This window comes from Erpetoichthys calabaricus, chromosome 18 (genome assembly GCF_900747795.2).
Source record: "Erpetoichthys calabaricus chromosome 18, fErpCal1.3, whole genome shotgun sequence".
Lineage (NCBI taxonomy): Eukaryota > Metazoa > Chordata > Cladistia > Polypteriformes > Polypteridae > Erpetoichthys > Erpetoichthys calabaricus.
Window position 1 is genome coordinate 6439817 of NC_041411.2, and position 20529 is coordinate 6460345.

The 20529-nt window shown below is 44.0% G+C and overlaps 1 protein-coding gene across 1 annotated transcript; it reads left to right on the forward strand.

Moving 5' to 3' along the window:
* The first annotated feature begins 1204 nt into the window (after positions 1-1204).
* Positions 1205-20194, forward strand: LOC114668678 (myosin regulatory light chain 2, ventricular/cardiac muscle isoform). The gene is made up of 7 exons (XM_028824556.2): positions 1205-1371; positions 5516-5605; positions 8016-8091; positions 15559-15663; positions 16470-16548; positions 16661-16709; positions 19699-20194. The coding sequence occupies exons 1-7, from the start codon at positions 1369-1371 to the stop codon at positions 19801-19803; spliced, it is 507 nt and encodes a 168-aa protein (XP_028680389.1). The 5' UTR covers positions 1205-1368; the 3' UTR covers positions 19804-20194.
* Positions 20195-20529: the final 335 nt, after the last annotated feature.

Consider the following 20529-nt stretch of genomic DNA (forward strand, 5'->3'; position numbering starts at 1 on the left):
GGGCAAAAGAGGGATAGGAATGGAGAAGAGAAAGCGAGGCGGGCCAAAGCCAAGGTGGACGGTGTGGCAAAGGCGCTATATAGGCGTCGACCCGACACAGACTGACAGCAGAGGCACGTTTAAATGAAACAAAAAGATTTATTTTCTTCACCTGTGGGGCACAGGCACAACACAGTGCCCAAAACCACCAAAGAAAAGAAAAACCACACCACAAAACACTCCTCCAAGGCAGCTTTGTCATCCTCCTCCCGACTCTGGCGCTCGGAGTGGTGACTGTCGGCCCCTTTTATAGCCCACCCGGAAGTGCTGCAGGTGCCCATTGACCTACTTCCGGCTGCACCTCGGGGTGTGGCTGCGTTCCCACCCACATGGGCTCGTTAGGCCGTGCAGCTCCGCCTGGCGGTGGCCACAGAGCCCAACAAGAATGAGCTCTGGTGTTCCAAACTATTGGCCCCGATGCAACCCAGGGGGGCTGCCAATAAGTGTTCCGGGGGACGTAGCATGCATCCCATGACTGCTCCCCCGGATCCAGTGTCAATGGGGCGTCCCAACCGGGCATGGGTCCCGGCCATCTGCCACAATGGATAAAGTAGAAGAAGATCTGAAGGAAAAGGGTCTGACTGGAGAGAGAGGTGCAGGGCTGAGCGGTTTGGAGAAGGCCGATCCAACATATTGACCCCACACAGAAGTGGGAAAAGATGAAGAACACGAAGAAGTAAAGAGTCTGCTTCAACAACCCTAACCCTGTCTGTGTCTGAATACAAAGTAAATTTACAGATCACTCCCTGTTGTTGTTTTTGGAACCAGGGTTGTAAAAGAAGTAACCCTACCCCTAACCCTAAGGAGTGGATGCATAAGCTGGCGCATATTATAAACTTCTATTTTAAAAAAATCGCACCGGGTGAGATTCTGATTAAATAGCCCAGTTATAATGGTCAGCCTTGTGTGATCCTCCTTCGCCGTCCCCGCGGTCTTTGTTCAGCCTGCAAGGCGTGCTCACCCCACGCATTCCTCGACCGCTTTGCTCAGCCTCACAAGTGCGGACGTCAATCATCTCGCTGTGAGGGGCATCGGCGTTTGGAGGTGCAGTCTCCATCTCAACAGACACTGGCTGCTTTTGTGTAACCTTGAAGTGTTCATTGTGTTCACACTTGTCACAGGGTGACATAGTTGTTATTCTACACCGGAGACAATACAAGGCTGGGGGGGGGTTACCTATTACAGGCAAAAGAAGGCAAACGTCTATTTATAAACCTTGCTCCAGGGTGACAAAGGAGTATATATTCCTCCCCCCCGGGCACTCCATTGTGGATCCAGTGTGTGGCACTCCCTTTATTATCCTATCGGCTGTGAAATTGGGCTCTGGCAATGGTGAGTGGTCTCGGGGTACTAAACAAGAATGGTAGTTGGGGGTAAAGAGAAGGGAGTAGCCCTCTGTTAAGAATGTTCATGTACATTAAATAGGGCTCAGCACTTTGAAACAACTAAAATTTGAAGGATAACTGTCATCAGGTGTAATAGGCGTTTTAAGTGAACCTTAATTTGGGTGGGTAAAGGGGCAGCATGACACGAGACTTTGAGGATAACAGCAAGCAAAGCCTTGGCGTTCAGCTTGGTGTTCTTAACATTTGTTTTATTGTATCCTATTCAGTTGCTTTGCCGATAGTGTCGACTGTGAGAGACGCTACAACAAAGAAATAACAACTGGTATTAGGGTGGGTGGCTGGTGAAAGCAGCAGCGTGAAGGTCACTTGGCAGCGGTGTTAGCTTGGTGTGCTCATAAAGCTCTCTTTTTCGATCGAAGACGTGACTGACTGCACATGCTGGGTTACGTTCTGTTAAAGGGTATAAATCTTCTGTTGCTGGGACGTTCCTTCATTCCCTTTCTCTTCAGAATTCTCTCTCGTTGGTGCCATAGTGGTCCAAAGGCAATTTATCCGATGGCATTAGCTATTACTGTCTGGCAATGACCATCACTAGCCTACACAATCAAGATCCTCCCACCATGACACTTTTTATAAGCCAAGGATCAACAGATTTGACAAGTCCAAGCTGGAGACTTTAACAGAGTTTACTGTTCTCAGTGATGTCAAAACAAGAAGGGACTGCAGAATCAAAGATGGAAAAGGGCAACAGTCAGGAGCCCAGGAGCTCCCTGGACTTGTGCAGTGGCGGTGCTTTTGTGCGTGTTGGTAGGAGCCACGTCAGGCTTCGCTCTTAAACATCCATCATGCGTCACTCAACATTCAAGAAATCGTTCTTGGTTTCGAGCATGATACCCCTTCCATGCAGTTTCAAACATCTACCCAATCTTTGGCTCACAAGTTGTCCAAGAGACAGCCTCAGGTGCCAATTCACTCATTTTTCACTACAGGGGGCCTGTGTCGCCGAAATGCCTAAAAGTATTTGGCATTCAGGCTGAATATAAACAAAGACATGCCACGCTTTTCTATTAATCAGCGTAGAGGTCAGGAATCAGAGATGCGAACAGAACCCATGCAGAGTAGAAACGGACTGCTGATCCTCAAGCTCTTTACAGAGGCATTTAAATTCTTGGGGAGAAATTCCCAGCAGCAGGCCTTGACACTTGACCTCTTCCACTTTTAAGAAGAACGGATTCTCTAAGGCACTTTAGTAGGTTTTGGGGTTCCTGGTTGAACCATCGCTTGACAAAGAACCATTTCATTCTGGGTTCTTTGCATTACAAAGATGGTTCTTTGGGCTTGAAAAGACTCCTAATATGTGGGCAAAACAGAAACCTTTAATGTCTAGTGTGGTATGATAACTAGCAGGATACGAACAGATCAAGAACACCTGAACTTAGGATCTCAGAGGCAAGAGTCCTTTGACATCAGGAGCCCACTGGGATTGCATAAATCTGTTGGCGTCTATTCTTAGTTATCTATGGAGCCTGTGTGACAACCAGGGGGCACTGCAGCCCCCAGAATTCCTGGCACAGAGTTTCAGACACAAGTTCTCCTAAAACAAAAGGGTTACTCTTACAGGTAAGCGTTTCTCACAGCACAACCACAGCTCCAATTCTTTTGCACTTCTCTTTAATTCTGTCATCTCTCCTCCGCTCCTCCAGCAAGCTTTGTTTTCCTCCTCCCCGCTCTGGGTCGCCTGGATGAAGGAGGCTGCTCCTTTTATAGAAAACCCAAGAGCACTTCTGGTGTCCTGATACTGTAGGGCTCATAAATCCTCTCATCGGCCCCTGGCGACACCCAAAAAAACTCCCATTTCTCAATGTGCCGTGTGGGTCTCCGTGGCGGTGCCAAAGCCCAGCAGGGCAGCCACCTAGGGCATTGTTGTCCTGAATAAGTTGTCTTCCCCTGTCCTTCCATGCTATGGGCATCCCTGCCGGGTAAGGATCCCAGTTCTAGTCCGCCCGGGATGCCAGTCCCAGCCTCTCACACCTGTTATGATGTCAATAAATAATGGTTCTTTCTGGAATGTTCATGTAGATGGTTTTTTTGGGAAATGTCCAGAGGCTGGCACGTGAGTGACGTCACGCTTTTCCCTGCCCTCGGCCCGCAGCATCTGTCTCGGATTAGCATGAATTAAACGCTCCTGCAAGTGAACTATGATACTTAGTGCAATCAGAGAAGTCGCAAAATCAACTGGAATGTTCAACCAAATTCTAGAAAGAAACCCGATCTAAATCTGTGAAGTAGTTCTCTTGTGAAAAGTGAGCAGACATACAGCACAGACAGACAGACATACATAGAGAGAGATGAGGCATCCGTTCAGCAAAGCTGCAGAACGCCGCAGGTTTGGATTAGTTCTTAAGATGTGAAATTTTTAAACCAACAAATTCCTAACTACAAAAATAACACACTAGACACATTGTTTAATAAGATTTCCTGATCATTTTCTCATAGTGGGTGTGCAGCGCCACTGCTTTTAGCTTTCATTAGAGATATTAATGCTCTGTTCTCACGCCACAGTGTTTCACAATTTCTCCAGCTCTGTCAGCCTGAAGTCAAATGGCAAGGCTTCACTCCGGCCTGTCTTGAGAGGACTTTGCAGTCTGTTGAAGAGCGTTCTGAACCTTTCAGCTCTGATCTGCATAACATTCACCATTTTACATTAAGATCAGTCAGTCGGTCATCGTCCAACCCGCCATACCCTAACTACATGGTCACGGGGGTCTGCTGGAGCCAATCCCAGCCAGCACAGGGCGCAAGGCAGGAACAAATCCCTGGGCAGGGCGCCAGTCCACCTCAAGACACACACACACACCCACCAAGCACACACTAGGGACAATTTCGGATCGCCAATCCACGTAACCTGCATGTCTTTGGACTGTGGGAAGAAACCCATACAGACACGAGGAGAACATGCAAACTCCACGGACCCGAGAAGCGAGGCAGCAGCGCTACCACTGTGCCACCCCACAGTAAGATCAAGTCCTAATTATTGTCCTATATATTCAACCTCTTTAAATGTAAACGTGGAATAAGCAGCTACAGATGTGTTGATGAGTGTCGCTCCATCTGTGATGTCATGGAAGAGTAAATGAAAGATCTTAAAAGCGGATGAAAAAACATTCTGACAGAAGCAGTAAAAAATAAACCGTGCGGCCTATAAGGGACAATAAAGCTTTTCCTCGGACAATGGCACTTCTTTCCACGTGAAAACCTTCCACCTTTGTCCGCAATACCCTATTACACTGCGTTCACGGCATACACAGTACGTCTAACTTCTTTAAACACTTTGCACTTCTAGTTTAATGTCACTAAAACATGGCAAGCATTCAGCAGTTTGTTTGGGAACGATCATTTCAGGGACCAGTGATGGAATTCTGCCCAATTTTGATATTGTTAGATTTCGGTCTTCTCAATGTCTTAATGAATGTACAGCCCCATTTTACAATGAAAAATCGGAACTTTACTCATTCAGTCCTCTCCTAAGTGTATTTAACATCCAACCATCCATCCATCCATTATCCAACCTGCTATATCCTAACTACTGGGTCACGGGGGTCTGCTGGAGCCAATCAAAGCCAACACAGGGCGTAAGGCAGGAAACAAACCCCGTGCAGGGCGCCAGCCCACCCCAGGCATATTTAAGAGAAATATGAATACGGGACAAAGAAAGCTGAGCGTCTGATTTGTTCAATTTTTATAAGGCTTGGCAGTTTCAACGACCTTTCCTTCCGAGTTGTTGTCACCTTCGATTGCCCCTACAATCTGACAGGCTGTCTGTTCTTTTATTTTACAAAGTTATTTATTGTTCAAATGCTTGAAGCCAAAGACTCTCAATTTCACTTTCTACTAGGAGCAGGTAACCTGGGAGTTGCAGATTCTTTCGTTTCGTTAACATGGAAGCTTCAGGAAATGAACGCCACATGCCATGTAGATAGAGTAGCCGAGAGCTACAAAATGGTCAAACAGGTGGTGGTGACAAAGAGTCTGGACCATGGTGACCTTTCAATGGATCCCTTCAGTATTATCCACTTTATTCCCTCTTCACTTTGAATTGTAACAAGAAAAACTTAATCTTGTCTTGGCAGGCACCAAAGAAAGCAAAGAAAAGGGCAGAGGGTGCCAACTCCAATGTGTTTTCAATGTTTGAACAGGCCCAGATTCAGGAGTTTAAAGAGGTAAGTTGGGAAACACTTTTGTTTTTTATTTTCCTGTCACAAAAATATTTCATTAATGTGCTTACAAAGCAGAAACACCAGTTAATACACGATGACAAGCATGCACATTATGTAAAAACACGAGGGGCGCTCCAGCTCCCCAAAACCAACACACACGGCCTTTATTCAGCTGTGGGAAACGCTTCCCTATACTTTCCCACCAGCACAGCACACTACAAAGCACGAAAAGCCCAGTAATCAAGAACGCACACAGCAACTCTTTTCTTTTCTGTCTTTCCCTCCCTTCTTCCACCTCCACTCCTCCTTCCAGGACGCTTTGTCACCTTCCTCCTGGCTATTTAAGGCCAGAGCTGAATAAGCTCAGATCATGAAATCATTGCACTTGTATCTGGAATATTGTAAGTACAGTAATCCCTCGCTATATCGCGCTTCGACTTTCGCGGTTTCACTCTATCACAGATTTTATATGTAAGCATATCTAAATATATAATGCGGGTTTCTGTGGACAATGGGTCTTTTTACTTCTGGTACATGCTTCCTCAGTTGGTTTGCCCAGTTGATTTCATACAAGGGACGCTATTGGCGGATGGCTGAGAAGCTACCCAATCAGAGCACGCAGTTAAGTTCCTGTGTGCTGATTGGCTCAGCGGCGGTGCACCGAATTCGATTCCGCTGCATTAACCAGGAAGTCTCATCTCGCTCATTCAGCATCAACATGTTTTGCTGTGTAAAGAGTTAACTTTTGTACTCTTTTGTGTTAATATTTGTGCATAGTCAAGCCCTTCGTTATGGCTCCAAAACGACCTGCTCCTGCTACTGCTTCAGGGGCCGTGCCCAAGCGCCAACGGAAGATGCTAATGATTGCCGAAAAGGTAAAAGGTTTGGATATGTTTTATTTAAAAAGGAGGAAAAGAATATAAGATCTACGGCCGCAGTGTCCTTTAACCAGGGCGCAAAACGAGTTGTAAGTGGACGTAATAAGGCGGTAAGGTTTATAAGAGTGTGGGAAGGGTTTATAAAGCCTTAAAATATACTGTATATAAATAATAAAATAAATATAAGGTCGCTACTTCGCAAATTTTCACCTATCGCGGGGAGCTCTGGAACATAACCCCTGTGATAGGTGAGGGATGACTGTATTTTATATTTTTTCTTTTTTACTAGTTTTTGTGACTTTCTTGTTTTGACTTAAGGATTCTGTCTACCCAATTGTGTTTTGGGACTTTATGGCAACTCCTTTTTGCCTATCTTTGCTCTTTTGAGCATTTTTCACATACTTTTAAAGATTCCTTATTTGCTTTTGTGCCCTTCCTCTTGTGGGGCTTTTAATATACGTGGCCCATTTCTAGTTATTTAAACCAGTTTCCCAGTTTTGAGGCCTGCCACCCTCCCACTAATCTTTACAGTTTCACTCTCCTGAATTTTCTGGGAACCCCAGAGATTTATTTGGCAAAACAAATAAGCACATGCTGAAGTAAAGAGGGCAATAAGTAGAGTCAGACCCCGTGTTCTTTAGGGGAAGATTACCTTTGTTTCTTACATAATTTGTTGTGGAAACACACGAGTACACAAATATGAGGGACGTTCGAAAAGTTTCCGCACTTTTATTTAACTCTGTTTATTAAGAATTTCAAAATCAAATGACACCACTTTTCTACACGGTCACCTTCCTTTGTGATGCAATTTTCCCAGCGTCGTACCAACGTTTTAATGCCCAATTATCCCTCCTCCCACCTTCACTATTTCCAACGAAAGTATGGAAACTTTTTGAACGTCCCTCGTATAAAACAACTCAAATGTAAAGTCACGTAAGAAAATGACAATAAAGACTGTCATTAACTCACCCTAAAAATGAACGATTCAGATAACAGACTTCACGAGGTGGTCCTTGTGGTTTCCATCTTCTTTAGCTGAACTCCAAGACACTGGCCAGGAGAAGCAAACAGAAGCGGGAGGAGAGATTGAATTGAAAGTCAGCCAAAATTAATCACACATATTGGATAATACTGCATGTTGGCAGAAGACAATATGAAAATAACAAAATTAAATTAACACCAGAGGTACTGTACAGCAGAAAGACGTGAATTTACATTACTGTTTTTTGAATCACCTGCTTTTCTCCTAGGTGTTCGTTGATCAAACACGATTACCGTCCAGAGGCGTAGCTAGGGTTTTCAGCGCCCGGCGACAACTGAAGATTTCGCGCTCCCTCCTGTTTGCCAAAATGCAATGGGGAAGGGAAATTTGGCGCCCCCTGGATGCTGCGCCTGGGGACAGATGTCCCCTCTTGCCCCCCACTAGCTACGCCACTGTTACCGTCAGGACTTGTGTTACATAGGGTTAGCGGATTCTTTGTTTCTTACAATCTGAAAACGACGACCTAGGAAGTCTTTCTTTTTTCGCCCCACAGGCTTTCACCATCATGGATCAAAACCGAGATGGGTTCATCGACAAAGCTGACCTGAGGGACACGTTTGCTGCTCTCGGTAGGAGCACCTTTACATTACTTTTATTCAATTTCTTTTTAAAAGTTTGCTACTATTAATGGCAACATTAAAAAATGAACTGTAAAAGGGGAACACCCACCTGGCACTCATCAGGCCAAGTAGAATGGCAAGGAGAGTCTGATATTAAGAGGGTATGTGAGCCACATGCACGAGAACAGAAAGGACAAATAAAACAACTCGTTGGAACCATCGGGGCCTGCCTTGACAGTAAGCTACCCGGTGAATTGAGTGTCTCACCCACGTAGCCCCCTCAGAACTAATTCAAGCTCCTTCTGTGCCCATCTCTCTCCTCCGATAAGTCTTTGCCCCAACATTCTCACTCAAGCCCAAGGAAGCTTTAAGTCCCATCCCCAAATCACACATGTGGGTAGCCTGTTTATGCTATGTAACATTTCCAGAGCAGTCTCCAAGTTTCCAATTTTTTTTTTAAGTTGTAATTTTTATTCTCAAACCTGCCCAGCCCAATTCAGGTTTGCAAGTGAGCTTAAGTGACTTGGCACAAGTCAGGAAACAGCCCTGGACAGGGTGCTGATCTATCATAGGGCTCTCCATACACACCCACACACATGTGCCAATCTGGAATCAGCTAACCTAACACAGACATCTTTGGGGAAGAAAACTAGAGAATCTGGAACCAGGGAGAACATGCAGACTCCGCACAAACCCAGGATGCTGGATAGAGCTACACGCTACGCCAGAGTGCCACTTTTAAAGAAGCCATAATGGATAATGTGCCATCCCCTTAGTGACCGTGCAGGAGAGTATAGACCTCCTACTAGCCCTCCTAGTTCTACAATGTTACTTTGACAACACAATCCCACCCTTCCCGACTAGAGACTCTGCACTGCTACGCCACTTGCAGGGGATCTGAGCCTTCCGGATAGATGTTCATCCCCTTTCTCGCTCTGTCGTCTCGCCATCCCTCCATTCCCGTCACAGGGTGAGACACCTTTGGCATATGCTTGGACCATGCCCCTTAGTATCTATCCTTCTGAGGCCTACTTGCTGCTCTGTAGTGTTTTGGGGAGACCCTTCGGTTTTTGATCTCTAGGCCTCCGTTTTTGGGACACAACCTCAAGGCAGGGTCTACCTCCAGCTGACAGCCTCTGTTCTCCCACACTGGCATACAGAGGTGTTCAGGTTTGGCCAGTCTGGTGCTCTTTTTGCTTTGCTATATCCTGCCTTGTACCATCTTGATGGTGCTCTTGCCCTAGCCCCCTTTTGCCAGGTGAGCAATGTATCACAAAACCAACAATGATGCCTTGATACTATACACTCACTGGGCACTTTATTAGGTACACCTTGCTAGTCCTGAGTTGGACCCCCTTTTTCCTTCATAATTCTTCATAGCATCGATTCAACAAGGTGCTGGAAACGTTCCTCAGGGATGATCGTCCATATTGACATGACAGCATCACGCAGTTGCTACAAATTTGTCGGCCGCACATCCATGATGCGAATCTCCCGTTCCACCACATCCTAAAGGTGGCTCTATTGGACTGAGATCTGGTGACTGTGGAGGCTATTGGAGTCCAGTGAACTCATTGACATGTTCAAGAAAATGGTTTGAGATGATCTGAGCTTTGTGATGTGCCGCGTCATCCTTCTGGAAATGGCCATCAAAAGATCATCATAAAGGGTGGACATGGTCAGCAACAATACTCAGGGGTGCTGTGTCATTTAAACGATGCTCAGTTGGTACTAAGGGGCCCAACGTGTGCCAAGAAAGTACCCCCCACAGCATTACACCACCATCACCTGATACAAGGCAAGATGGATCCATATTTTCCTGTTGTTGACCTGACCATTTTAATGCTGCAGCAGACATCAAGACTCATCAGATCAGGCAATGTTTTTCCAATCATCTACTGTCCAATTTTGGTGAGCCCGTGTGAATTGTAGCCTCAGTTGCCTGCTCTTAGCTGACAGGAGTGGCACCCGGTGTGGTCTCCTGCTGCTGTAGCCCACCTGCGTCTTGTGCGTTCAGAGATGCTCTTCTGCAGACCTGGGTTGTAATGAGTTCCTGTTGCCTTTCTATCAGGTCGGACCAGTCTGGCCATTCTCCTCTGACCTCTGGCATCAACAAGGCATTGTCACACAGGGAACTGCCACTCACTGGACATTTTCCCTTTCTTCACACCATTCTCTGTAAACCCAAGAGATGGCTGTGCGTGAAAATCCCAGCAGATCAGCAGTTTCTGAAATACACGCTAAAAGTCACTTCAGTCCCCCCTGTCTTCAGCATTCTGATGCTTGGTTTGAACTTCAGCAGGTCGTCCTGTCAACGTCTACAGGCCGAAACGAGTTGAGCTACTGCCATGTGATTGGCTGATTAGATATTTGGGTTAACAAGCAGTTGAACAGGTGTACCTAATAAAGTGGCCGGTGAGTGTATATTATAAATTTTCATAAATAAAATTCATCCAATGCCCAGATCCTTGTGTAGGCAGGGAGTCTCCTGCCTCTTTCCATGTCTATTTGCCACCTGGGCTATCTGGGTCAGGCATGGAAAGGGAGTCCATCCGGGCAGGGATGCTACCCATCACACTACATTATTTGAATTAAACAGGTTTATCACCAGTTAGCTATTATGTCTTAAATAATTATGAGTTATTCATTAATTTCACTTGCATTAGCCACCGCTTTCTTGAAAAATAAAATTTAATCAAAAACATATAGAGTATGTGTTTTGTCGTGGTAGGGTCTTAAGAGTGACCCTGTTCACCACTTTACACGCTTCATTACACAGACCTTACCAAAACGTCCCCAAATCCCTGCTGTCGCCCTCATAGTTTTATACTATATATCTATGATATTAGGCAACGGCATTGAGGAATGGAACAGGCAGGAGAGAAAGGTTGGAAGCATGCGCTGATTTGAACTTCAGCAGGTCGTCCTGTCAACGTCTACAGGCCGAAATGAGTTGAGCTGCTGCCATGTGATTGGCTGATTAGATATTTGGGTTAACAAGCAGTTGAACAGGTGTACCTAATAAAGTGGCCAGTGAGTGTATATTATACATTTTCATAAATAAAATTGTGAAATAAAATTAATATATATTGAAACATCAAAAGCTGTTGAACTTGCAGTTTATCTCAAGTTAACCCCTACTGTTCAACTATTCTACAATATTAACATATAAAATGTTCCAATTTAGAAAGCTCAGACTGCCCCCCTGCTGCCTTTCTATGAAGCCATTCTGTCAATATACTCAAGTGTTGTTTAATTGTTGCTAATGATAAATTCACACAGAGCAAAGCTGAAACACACATTTGACACACAGTGAATAACATTAGGATAATTACTGCAACACAGTTGTTTTAGGTTCCCAGATAAGGAAGCGTAGCTCACCAGAGATGGTTCCTGTGATAGCGTCTCTGTGAACTTGGGGGTAGCAAGCTGTGCAGGCCAGAGCCGTGCAGACTTTCATATCCTAACACACCAACAACACTCCTCCAATCCTATTGGAGACCTCCCAGCAACTCCTGGGGTGTGCCAGTCTATCAGAGGGTACAACCACACGCGTACAGCCACATTCACTTGTACCGAGTCCCTATTATAGGCACGTGAGCAGAATCCATAGCGCGCGCTGAAAATTAACGTGAAAATGGGGCAAGTCCACCAGCTCCACGTCGACAGACAGCAGCGATAATTACTGTCATGCCATCCAATATTTCACTGTATTTCGCCGTATTAATGAAACGCAACAAGGTTATTAAGGTTTTTAATTATGAGTCTGAAGGAGCATTTAAGAGTTTTACAAGTGGCGCCCTTCCAAAGCAATTAGTCAATTGCCAAGCACAATACCAGAAAATTATTTTTAAGTTTACATTTCAGTTCACTTAATTAATTAAGTAATAGCATAATTATGAAAATGGAAAGCATATTAGCATAAAATCTGGAAACATATATATTGCTGCTGTGACGAGTAGGGGGCACTGCAGCCTCCCAAACCTCATACACCACCACACAAACACAAGTCCCAGGTTCAAATAAAGGATTTATTATAAAACAATACCTTCATAATGGCACTCCAATACACACAATTCCTCCTTTCCTCCACACCTTCAGGCGAGCGTTGTCCTCCTTCCTCCTGACTGCGACTCGCCTGGATGTGCCCAAGTGGCTCCTTTAATCTTGGACCCAGGAGTACTTCCAGTGCCGGGGCATAGCCCAAATGAAGTACTTCCAGGTCAATCAGAAGTCCCAAAAACCAAAGAGCACAACTCCTAGAAGCAACCCTGGGACCGCAACATGGCTGCTCTCTGGCACTGCAATATACTTGGGCATCGCCCAATCATAGTCAATTGGAAGTCTCAAAAACCACGGAGCACAGATCCCTGCGGCATGGTCCTTAACTGAGCTGTCCTATGGCACTACAACTCCCAGCATGCCCTGTAGGTGTACCTGCCTCCCAGGTTGCTGCCACCTATCAGTTCAGGGGAGCATTTAGCTTGAATAATTCCCCTTGAATAATCCTTCCTTCAGGCTGGCCTCCTGACCGGGTAATGTTCCACCGTCTAAACCTGCCGGGATGCCAGCATACCCATTCATCAGATGGCATCCAATGTCCAGATCCTTGTGTAGGTAGAGAGTCCCCTGCCTCTTTCCATGTTTATTTGCCACCTGGGCTATCCAGGCCAGGCATGGGAAGGGAGTCCATCTGGGCAGGGATGCCACCCATCACACTACATTATTTGAATTAAACAGGTTTATCACCAGTTAACTATTATGTCTTAAATAATTATGAGTTATTCATTGATTTCACTTGCATTAGCCACCCCTTTTTTGAAAAATAAAATTTAATCTAAAATATTAAGTATGAGGATGGCATGGTGTTGCAGTGGTAGCGCTATTGCCTCGCAGTAAGGAGACCTGGGTTCGCTTCCCAGGTCCTCCCTGCGTGGAGTTTGCATGTTCTCCCCGTGTCTGTGTGGGTTTCCTCCCACAATCCAAAGACATGCAGGTTAGGTGCATTGGCAATCCTAAATTGGTGTGTGGGTGTGTGTGCCCTGCAGTGGGCTAGCGCCCTGCCCAGGATTTGTTCCTGCCTTGCACCCTGTGTTGGCTGGGATTGGCTCAAGCAGACCCCCGTGACCCTGTGTTAGGATATAGTGGGTTGGATAATGGATGGATGGATTTTTAACAGTGAATTTCTGTTTTTTCATTATATAAATTGTTTAATGTACCTAAATTCTCGAATTGCCCCCCTAAAAAAATCTAATTGCGCCCCACATTGGGAATCACCAGTCTACAACTACAACTCACTTAGAATGCTTCCCTGCATTTTAAAATATGATATTGTCAAATATTAATTAAAAAATAATCCTTTCTAACCCTTATGCAAGATATTATTCTCAATTACTGTGACTTAACATTACATTAAATATAAACATTAACTATAGAGTCGGCAAAGAATGCAGATTACTGCTTGGCTTAGATAAATGGCTATTGCTTCAACTGAATGATTTAAAAATACATTTCATCAATTCACATGCCTGCCACTCAGGCCAGGTTTATATCTGCCATGGACTAAACAGTTCCAAAGCCCAGAGCTGCACACACTTCCATTGATGCCCACTAGAGGGTGATATTACTCTCACATCCTGGCTAGTAATAAGGGCAAGCACTGAAACCTTATAAAATGAAAGATTTAGTCTTCACAAAAAATCATTCCAATTATAATGAAGCTTCGTGGAGCACAAAGGCAAAATGGAATTGCCTGTGATGAAAAAATGAACCAAGTCCCAGTACAGATAGTCAAAACACAGAGCTTCTTCTTTCAGCTGCTCCTGTTAGGGGTCGCCACAGCGGATCATCTCCTCCTCATCTTGCTCTGTCACACCCATCACCTGCATGTCCTCTCTCACCACATCCATAAACCTTTTCTTAGGCCTTCCTCTCCTCCTCTTACCTGTCAGCTCTATCCTTAGTACCCTTCACTCTTTATACCCCTCATCTCTCCTCTGCACATGTCCAAACCAATGCAATCTCGCCTCTCTGACTTTCTCTCTCAACCGTCCAACTTGAGTTGACCCTCTAATGTCCTCATGTCTAATCCTGTCCATCCTTGTCACACCCAATGCAAATCTTAACATCTTTAACTCTACCACCTCGAGCTCTGTGCCACCGTCTCCAACCCATATAACATAGCTGGTCTCACTACTGTCCTGTAGACCTTCCCTTTCACTCTTGCTGATACCCGTCTGTCACAAATCACTCCTGACACTCTTCTCCACCCTGTCTACACTCTCTTTTTCACCTCTCTTCCACAATTCCCGTTACTCTGTACTGTTGATCTCATGTATTTAAACTCATCCACCTTCGCCAACTCTACTCCCTGCATCCTCACCATTCCACTGACCTCCCTCTCCTTCACACACATGTACTCTGTCTTGGTGGTCCTACTGACCTTCATCCCTCTCCTCTCTAGAGCAGATCTCCACCTCTCCAGGGTCTCCTCAACTTGCTCCCTACTATCGCTACAGATCACAATGTCATCAGCAAACATCATAGTCCACGGGGACTCCTGTCTAATCTCATCTGTCAACCAATCCAAAGAATCTCAAATCCTACAAAGTTCACGAAATTACAAGATCTCCTCGGCGAATACGAAATGAACCACCAGGAACTGTGGGAGACCCTCCAGGTTTATAGGCCGGAGGGCAGTGCCCGACAGCGACTGGCAAGTGCCCTCGCCTCTTGGGTGACCGCCACCAAAACACATGGAACGTAACATAGGCAGCCTACACACAGTCAAAATCCAAAAGAAACAATAATGTACGTAATCGAAGAATGTAACATTAATTTAATGAAAGTATCAAAAATGAACAAAAGACAACAAACACAAGAATTTAAACCCCAGCCTGGGGAGGAACCCTGGCTGTGACAAGACATAGATAAGAAAACACAGCCCTAGGAAAGCATTTTGTGTTATGAAAATAAATAAAATAAAGAGTGAAAATCACTACAGATGTACAGCACAGACAAAAACACTAGAGATTTGGTGGAAGCCTAACATCAGATTTCTGTTTGGAATACATGAAGCATTTAAAAATCAAAGTAAAATAAAAGGGGGTTATAACCAAACCACAGTACAACATTTCATTGAAATTTAAAAAATATTCACAGCACCACTCCTCCTGTTTGTAAGGCGAAGAATTTCAGTTGAAACATTACTTACTGGGTCATTTATAATAAACATATTATGTAACAGCTACAGCAAGGCCACAAAGCACCACTTTGCACACTGCTGATTATAATTAGATTGGCATTTGCAAAAAAAAAAAGATCATTTCATGAAATGATATTCTTCCTAATCAGTAAATTAACTGGGAAAATCCTTTTAAATAATTAGTCCAAATCATGATTAATTGAAATGCTTTTTTTTTCCTCTCCGTGGATATGAAATGTCAGAATTTTTTAGTTACAGTTTTGTACTTTCAGGACGTCTCAATGTGAAACAGGAAGAGATTGATGAGATGCTGAAAGAAGCACCTGGACCAATCAACTTTACTGTTTTTCTAACCATGTTTGGTGAAAAACTAAAAGGTAACAAAAGAAAAGAAAAGAAAAACTGAACGCCTTCAGATGGGGTTGGGTATGCAGATAGATAGATAGATACAGTAGATAATATGAAAAGCACTATATGATAGATAGATAGATAGATAGATAGATAGATAGATAGATAGATAGATAGATAGATAGATAGATAGATAGATAGATAGATAGATAGATAGATAGATAGATAGATAGATAGATAGATAGATAGATAGATAGATAGATAGATAGATAGATAGATAGATAGATAGATAGATAGATAGATAGATAGATAGACAGTGGGTTGTAGCTGCCTTTGCCAAACTTAGTTTGACACCTCAGATCAAATTAACTTTTATTTGCGACATTATACAAATTACACATACGGTACAATATGCAGTGAAATGCTTAGTTGCTCAGCTCCAATGACTGTGCCTTTAAGAATATGAAAGGACAGCAACAACAATAGGTGACAACAGAAACGTCAAAAATCATTCATAGAAATTTAAATATGTGATAAATACTAACTAAATTTTGAATAACTTCACGTAAGAGAGTTAACAACAGGTCATCATGTCCTCTCCCCTTCCACTATGGGGGCCGACAGACACTCCTCCTCTGGTCTTCAGGCTTCCTTCGGGGGTCTCTTTTCTCTTCTTTACAGATGCCCCTCAACACTCTCAGCTTCTGTTTGAAAGTAGTGCATTTCAAGCCAGAAGAAATATTTCTTTATAAAGTTAGGTATTACATTGGTGTGATATTTTTGGCAAAGAATTTTTCCCCTCTTTCATGCTGAGCCTTTTCTTGTGTCATTTCAGGAGCCGATCCAGAGGAGACGATTCTGAACGCTTTTAAAGTGTTTGATCCGGAAGGGAAAGGAATTCTGAAGAAAGACTAGTCAGTACCCTGCCTGCCTGCCTGCCATGTCACCATCTACGGATTTGGACTTTGGGTTGCTTGTCACCCCCCCTGCCCCTCTAATCCCATTGTATTTTTCATTCTTCCCTAGTGTCGTGGAGATGTTGACAACACAAGCAGACCGGTTTTCCAGTGAAGAGGTAACAGTAATTATTCCCTTAACGCCTGCTTGTAATTGTTCTTGCAGTAATTCACACCAAGTTTAATTATGTGGGTAGGCTCAAATCAAAGAAGAACAGCCAAAATTTCTCAAAGGAGTATAAAGGTTTTGTTTAGCTTGGCTGTTTTTCACTCATTTGTATTTTAATGATGATTTTCACATTTCTCTCCAGACCGATCCTACTACATATAAATGAGCACCTATGAAAAGGTTATAAGCTGCAACAATGAAAGATCACCCTGACAACTAACACACATTAACAGTGGTCTTTAAGTCGAAATGAGCAGTTTACTAAATAGAAGGGAAAAGAAACAATCTACTGCATAAACAGACATGCAGGCTACTCTAGGGGTGCTCACAGGCCTTCCCTTTTGGAAAGTAGGCAAGAAAAAGAGAGTAACCCTCGGGCATCCCTCAGATTTCTGCATTCACAATTCTAGACAAACGCAAACTGACTAAACTAATGTCACAAAGTCGCTTGGACTTTTCGTGTCTTTATTGAACACACTGAGTATTCATTTATATGCTGGCTGGACAAAGTATGTGACCCTCTGTGTTAACGACGTCTCCAAAGGCTGACCGGACAAAGGTGACTCAATTAAGGAGATGAGACCAGAAGTGTGCCCAGTGGTGTAGCTAGAGGTTTTTTTGCCTGGGGTGGTCTTTGAGTTTGTTGCCACTACTTACTAAATAAAACATAATACTTATCATACAAAAGAGGAAAATGACGAAAAATGTAACTACATTTTCAATTATTAATTACAATTTAATTACAATTAAAGAGAAAGAGAGAGAGAGAAGAGATTGGATGATGTGGAGATACTGAATCAGGAAGTGCAACAGATTAGCAAAGAGGAAGTAAGGACAGCTATGAAGAGGATGAAGAATGGAAAGGCCGTTGGTCCAGATGGCATACCTGTGGAATCATGGAGGTGTTTAAGAGAGATGGCAGTGGAGTTTTTAACCAGATTGTTTAATGGAATCTTGGAAAGTGAGAGGATGCCTGAGGAGTGGAGAAGAAGTATACTGGTGCCGATAGTTAAGAATAAGGGGGATGTGCAGGACTGCAGTAACTACACGGGGATAAAATTGATGAGCCACAGCATTAAGTTATGGGAAAGAGTAGTGGAAGCTCGGTTAAGAAGTGACGTGATGATTAGAGAGCAGCAGTATGGTTTCATGCCAAGAAAGAGCACCACACATGCAATGTTTGCTCTGAGGATGTTGATGGAGAAGTTTAGAGAAGGTCAGAAGGAGTTGCTTTGCGTCTTTGTGGACCTGGAGAAAGCATATGACAGGGTGACAAGAGAGGAGCTGTGGTATTGTATGAGGAAGTCAGGAGTGGCAGAGAAGTATGTAAGAGTTGTACAGGATATGTACGAGGGAAGAGTGACAGTGGTGAGGTTTGCGGTAGGAGTGACGGAGGTGTGATTACATCAGGGATCGGCTCTGAGCCCTTTCTTATTTGCAATGGTGATGGACAGGTTGACAGACGAGATTAGACAGGAGTCCCCCTGGACTATGATGTTTGCTGATGACATTGTGATCTGTAGCGAGAGTAGAGAGCAGGTTGACGAGACCCTTGAGAGGTGGAGATATGCTCTAGAGAGGAGAGGAATGAAGGTCAGTAGGAACAAGACAGAATACATGTGTGTAAATGAGAGGGAGGTCAGTGGAATGGTGAGGATGAGGGAGTAGAGTTGGCGAAGGTGGATGAGTTTAAATACTTGGGATCAACAGTACAGAGTAATGGGGATTGTGGAAGAGAAGTGAAGAAGAGAGTGCAGGCAGGGTGGGGTGGAATGGATGGAGAAGAGTGTCAGGAGTGATTTGTAACAGACGGTTATCAGCAAGAGTGAAAGGGAAAGTCTACAGGATGGTAGTGAGACCAGGTATGTTATATGGGTTGGAGACGGTGGCATAGGAGACAGAGCTGGAGGTAGCAGAGTTAAAGATGCTAAGATTTGGACTGGGTGTGACGAGGATGGACAGGATTAGAAATGAGGACATTAGAGGGACAGCTCAAGTTGGACGGTTGAGAGGCAAAGTCAGAGAGGCGAGATTACATTGGTTTGGACATGTGCAGAGGAGAGATGCTGAGTATATTGGGAGAAGGATGCTAAGGATAGAGCCAGGGAAGAGGAAAAGAGGAAGGCCTAGGAGAAGATTTATGGATGTGGTGAGAGAGGACATGCAGGTGATGGGTGTAACAGAACAAGATGCAGAGGACAGGAAGATATGGAAGAAGATGATCTGCTGTGGCAAACCCTAATGGGAGAAGCCCAAAGAAGAAGAAGGAGAATTTAATTACAATCTAAAATCGACAATTTCCAACTATTCAAACAATAAATCTGGAATACTATGGTCCTTGGCAGAATCGTCGATGACATTATCAGAGTCAATTTAGCTTGTCAGTTGCTGCTCTATGGAAAGTATGGCAAGGTTTTTTAAACGCAAAGTACTCACTGAAGATCTTAAATCATTTTTCATAAGTTTCAGTTTGGAGAACCTTCTGCTTCTCTCACCACTAGCAACACTAATAGCAAATCATGCTGATGGGCCACCTGGAGTGCTCCCAGGTGCAGCATAAAAGGGGACCGCCTCACTTCATTCAAGGAGGAAGAGTCAGGAGGAAGAGGTGTGAAGGTGGAATGACAGAAACAGACAGGGAAAGAGAGAGAAGAAGAAAAAAGGCTTGTTTGATAAGTGCTTTGTGCTGTTTTTGGTGGGAAACGCTTGGGAAGAGTTTCCCACAGCTAAATAAATGCCTGTGTGTTGATGGACTTGTGTCAGGGTGTGTCTGTGTTGGGTTTGGGGAGCTGGTGCTCCCCTGCAGGCCACACGTCATTTATTGGATTCTTTTATGACTTGTTTTTAAAAGACACCAACATACTTGTACACACATCAAACTGCTGAGTGTGTCAGTGACTTAAGGCTAATCAGTTTCTGTAATGTCTACCTTTTCTCAGATTGAGCAGATGTTTGCCGCCTTCCCTCCAGATGTGTCTGGAAACCTCGACTACAAAAATCTGGTTTACATCATCACCCATGGAGAGGATAAAGACCAAGAGTAGGACACTTTGTGATGCTGCTCGGCCATATCACGTGGACGCTGCCCTTCAGTGTTCCAGATCAGCCTGTATGTTCAACATTTGAAGCGACGTTTGCACTCTACTCCTGTCAATATTTAGTGACTATTAATGCTGGTCCTTTATTTTAAAGTTGTGCTCTTCCAGTTTGATGACTATGGTTTCCACCTTTACATCACTGATGCCATTTAAATGTATTATGCTGAAGCTTGATGTATCACATGACAGAATATTTGCCACTTCTGGAAATGTCCCACCAAAGCAATAAAATGAACTCTTCTTGTACTTTGTGGCATTTATTCTTTGTAATGGACCAGAGTCTTGTCAGCTCGGTTTCTTCATACAAATGGTAACAATAAAGGTGACAATTTGCTGAGTCTGCAATTTTACTTACAGTTCGTGTAAGCAAAAGAAAACCGGGTTTATACTTCACGCGACACGACACATGCTGCAGTGGACACTCCTGCTACGCAAGTGTTGTACTGTTTATACTTGCGTGCGTATTTTACGTAAATATGGAGGAATCCAGCAGGTGGCAGTGCGAGATATTATCATGGTGAGAACAGGTTCAGCTTCGCTGTGTTGTGAATTGCCTGGAACACCCATTAAATTCCGATGACACCTTACCGCAATATCTCTGAAAAGGATGTTTAATGATTAAATCCATCAGTCCAGGGATATTTGTCCATTCCAGCAAGCATTGGGCACGAG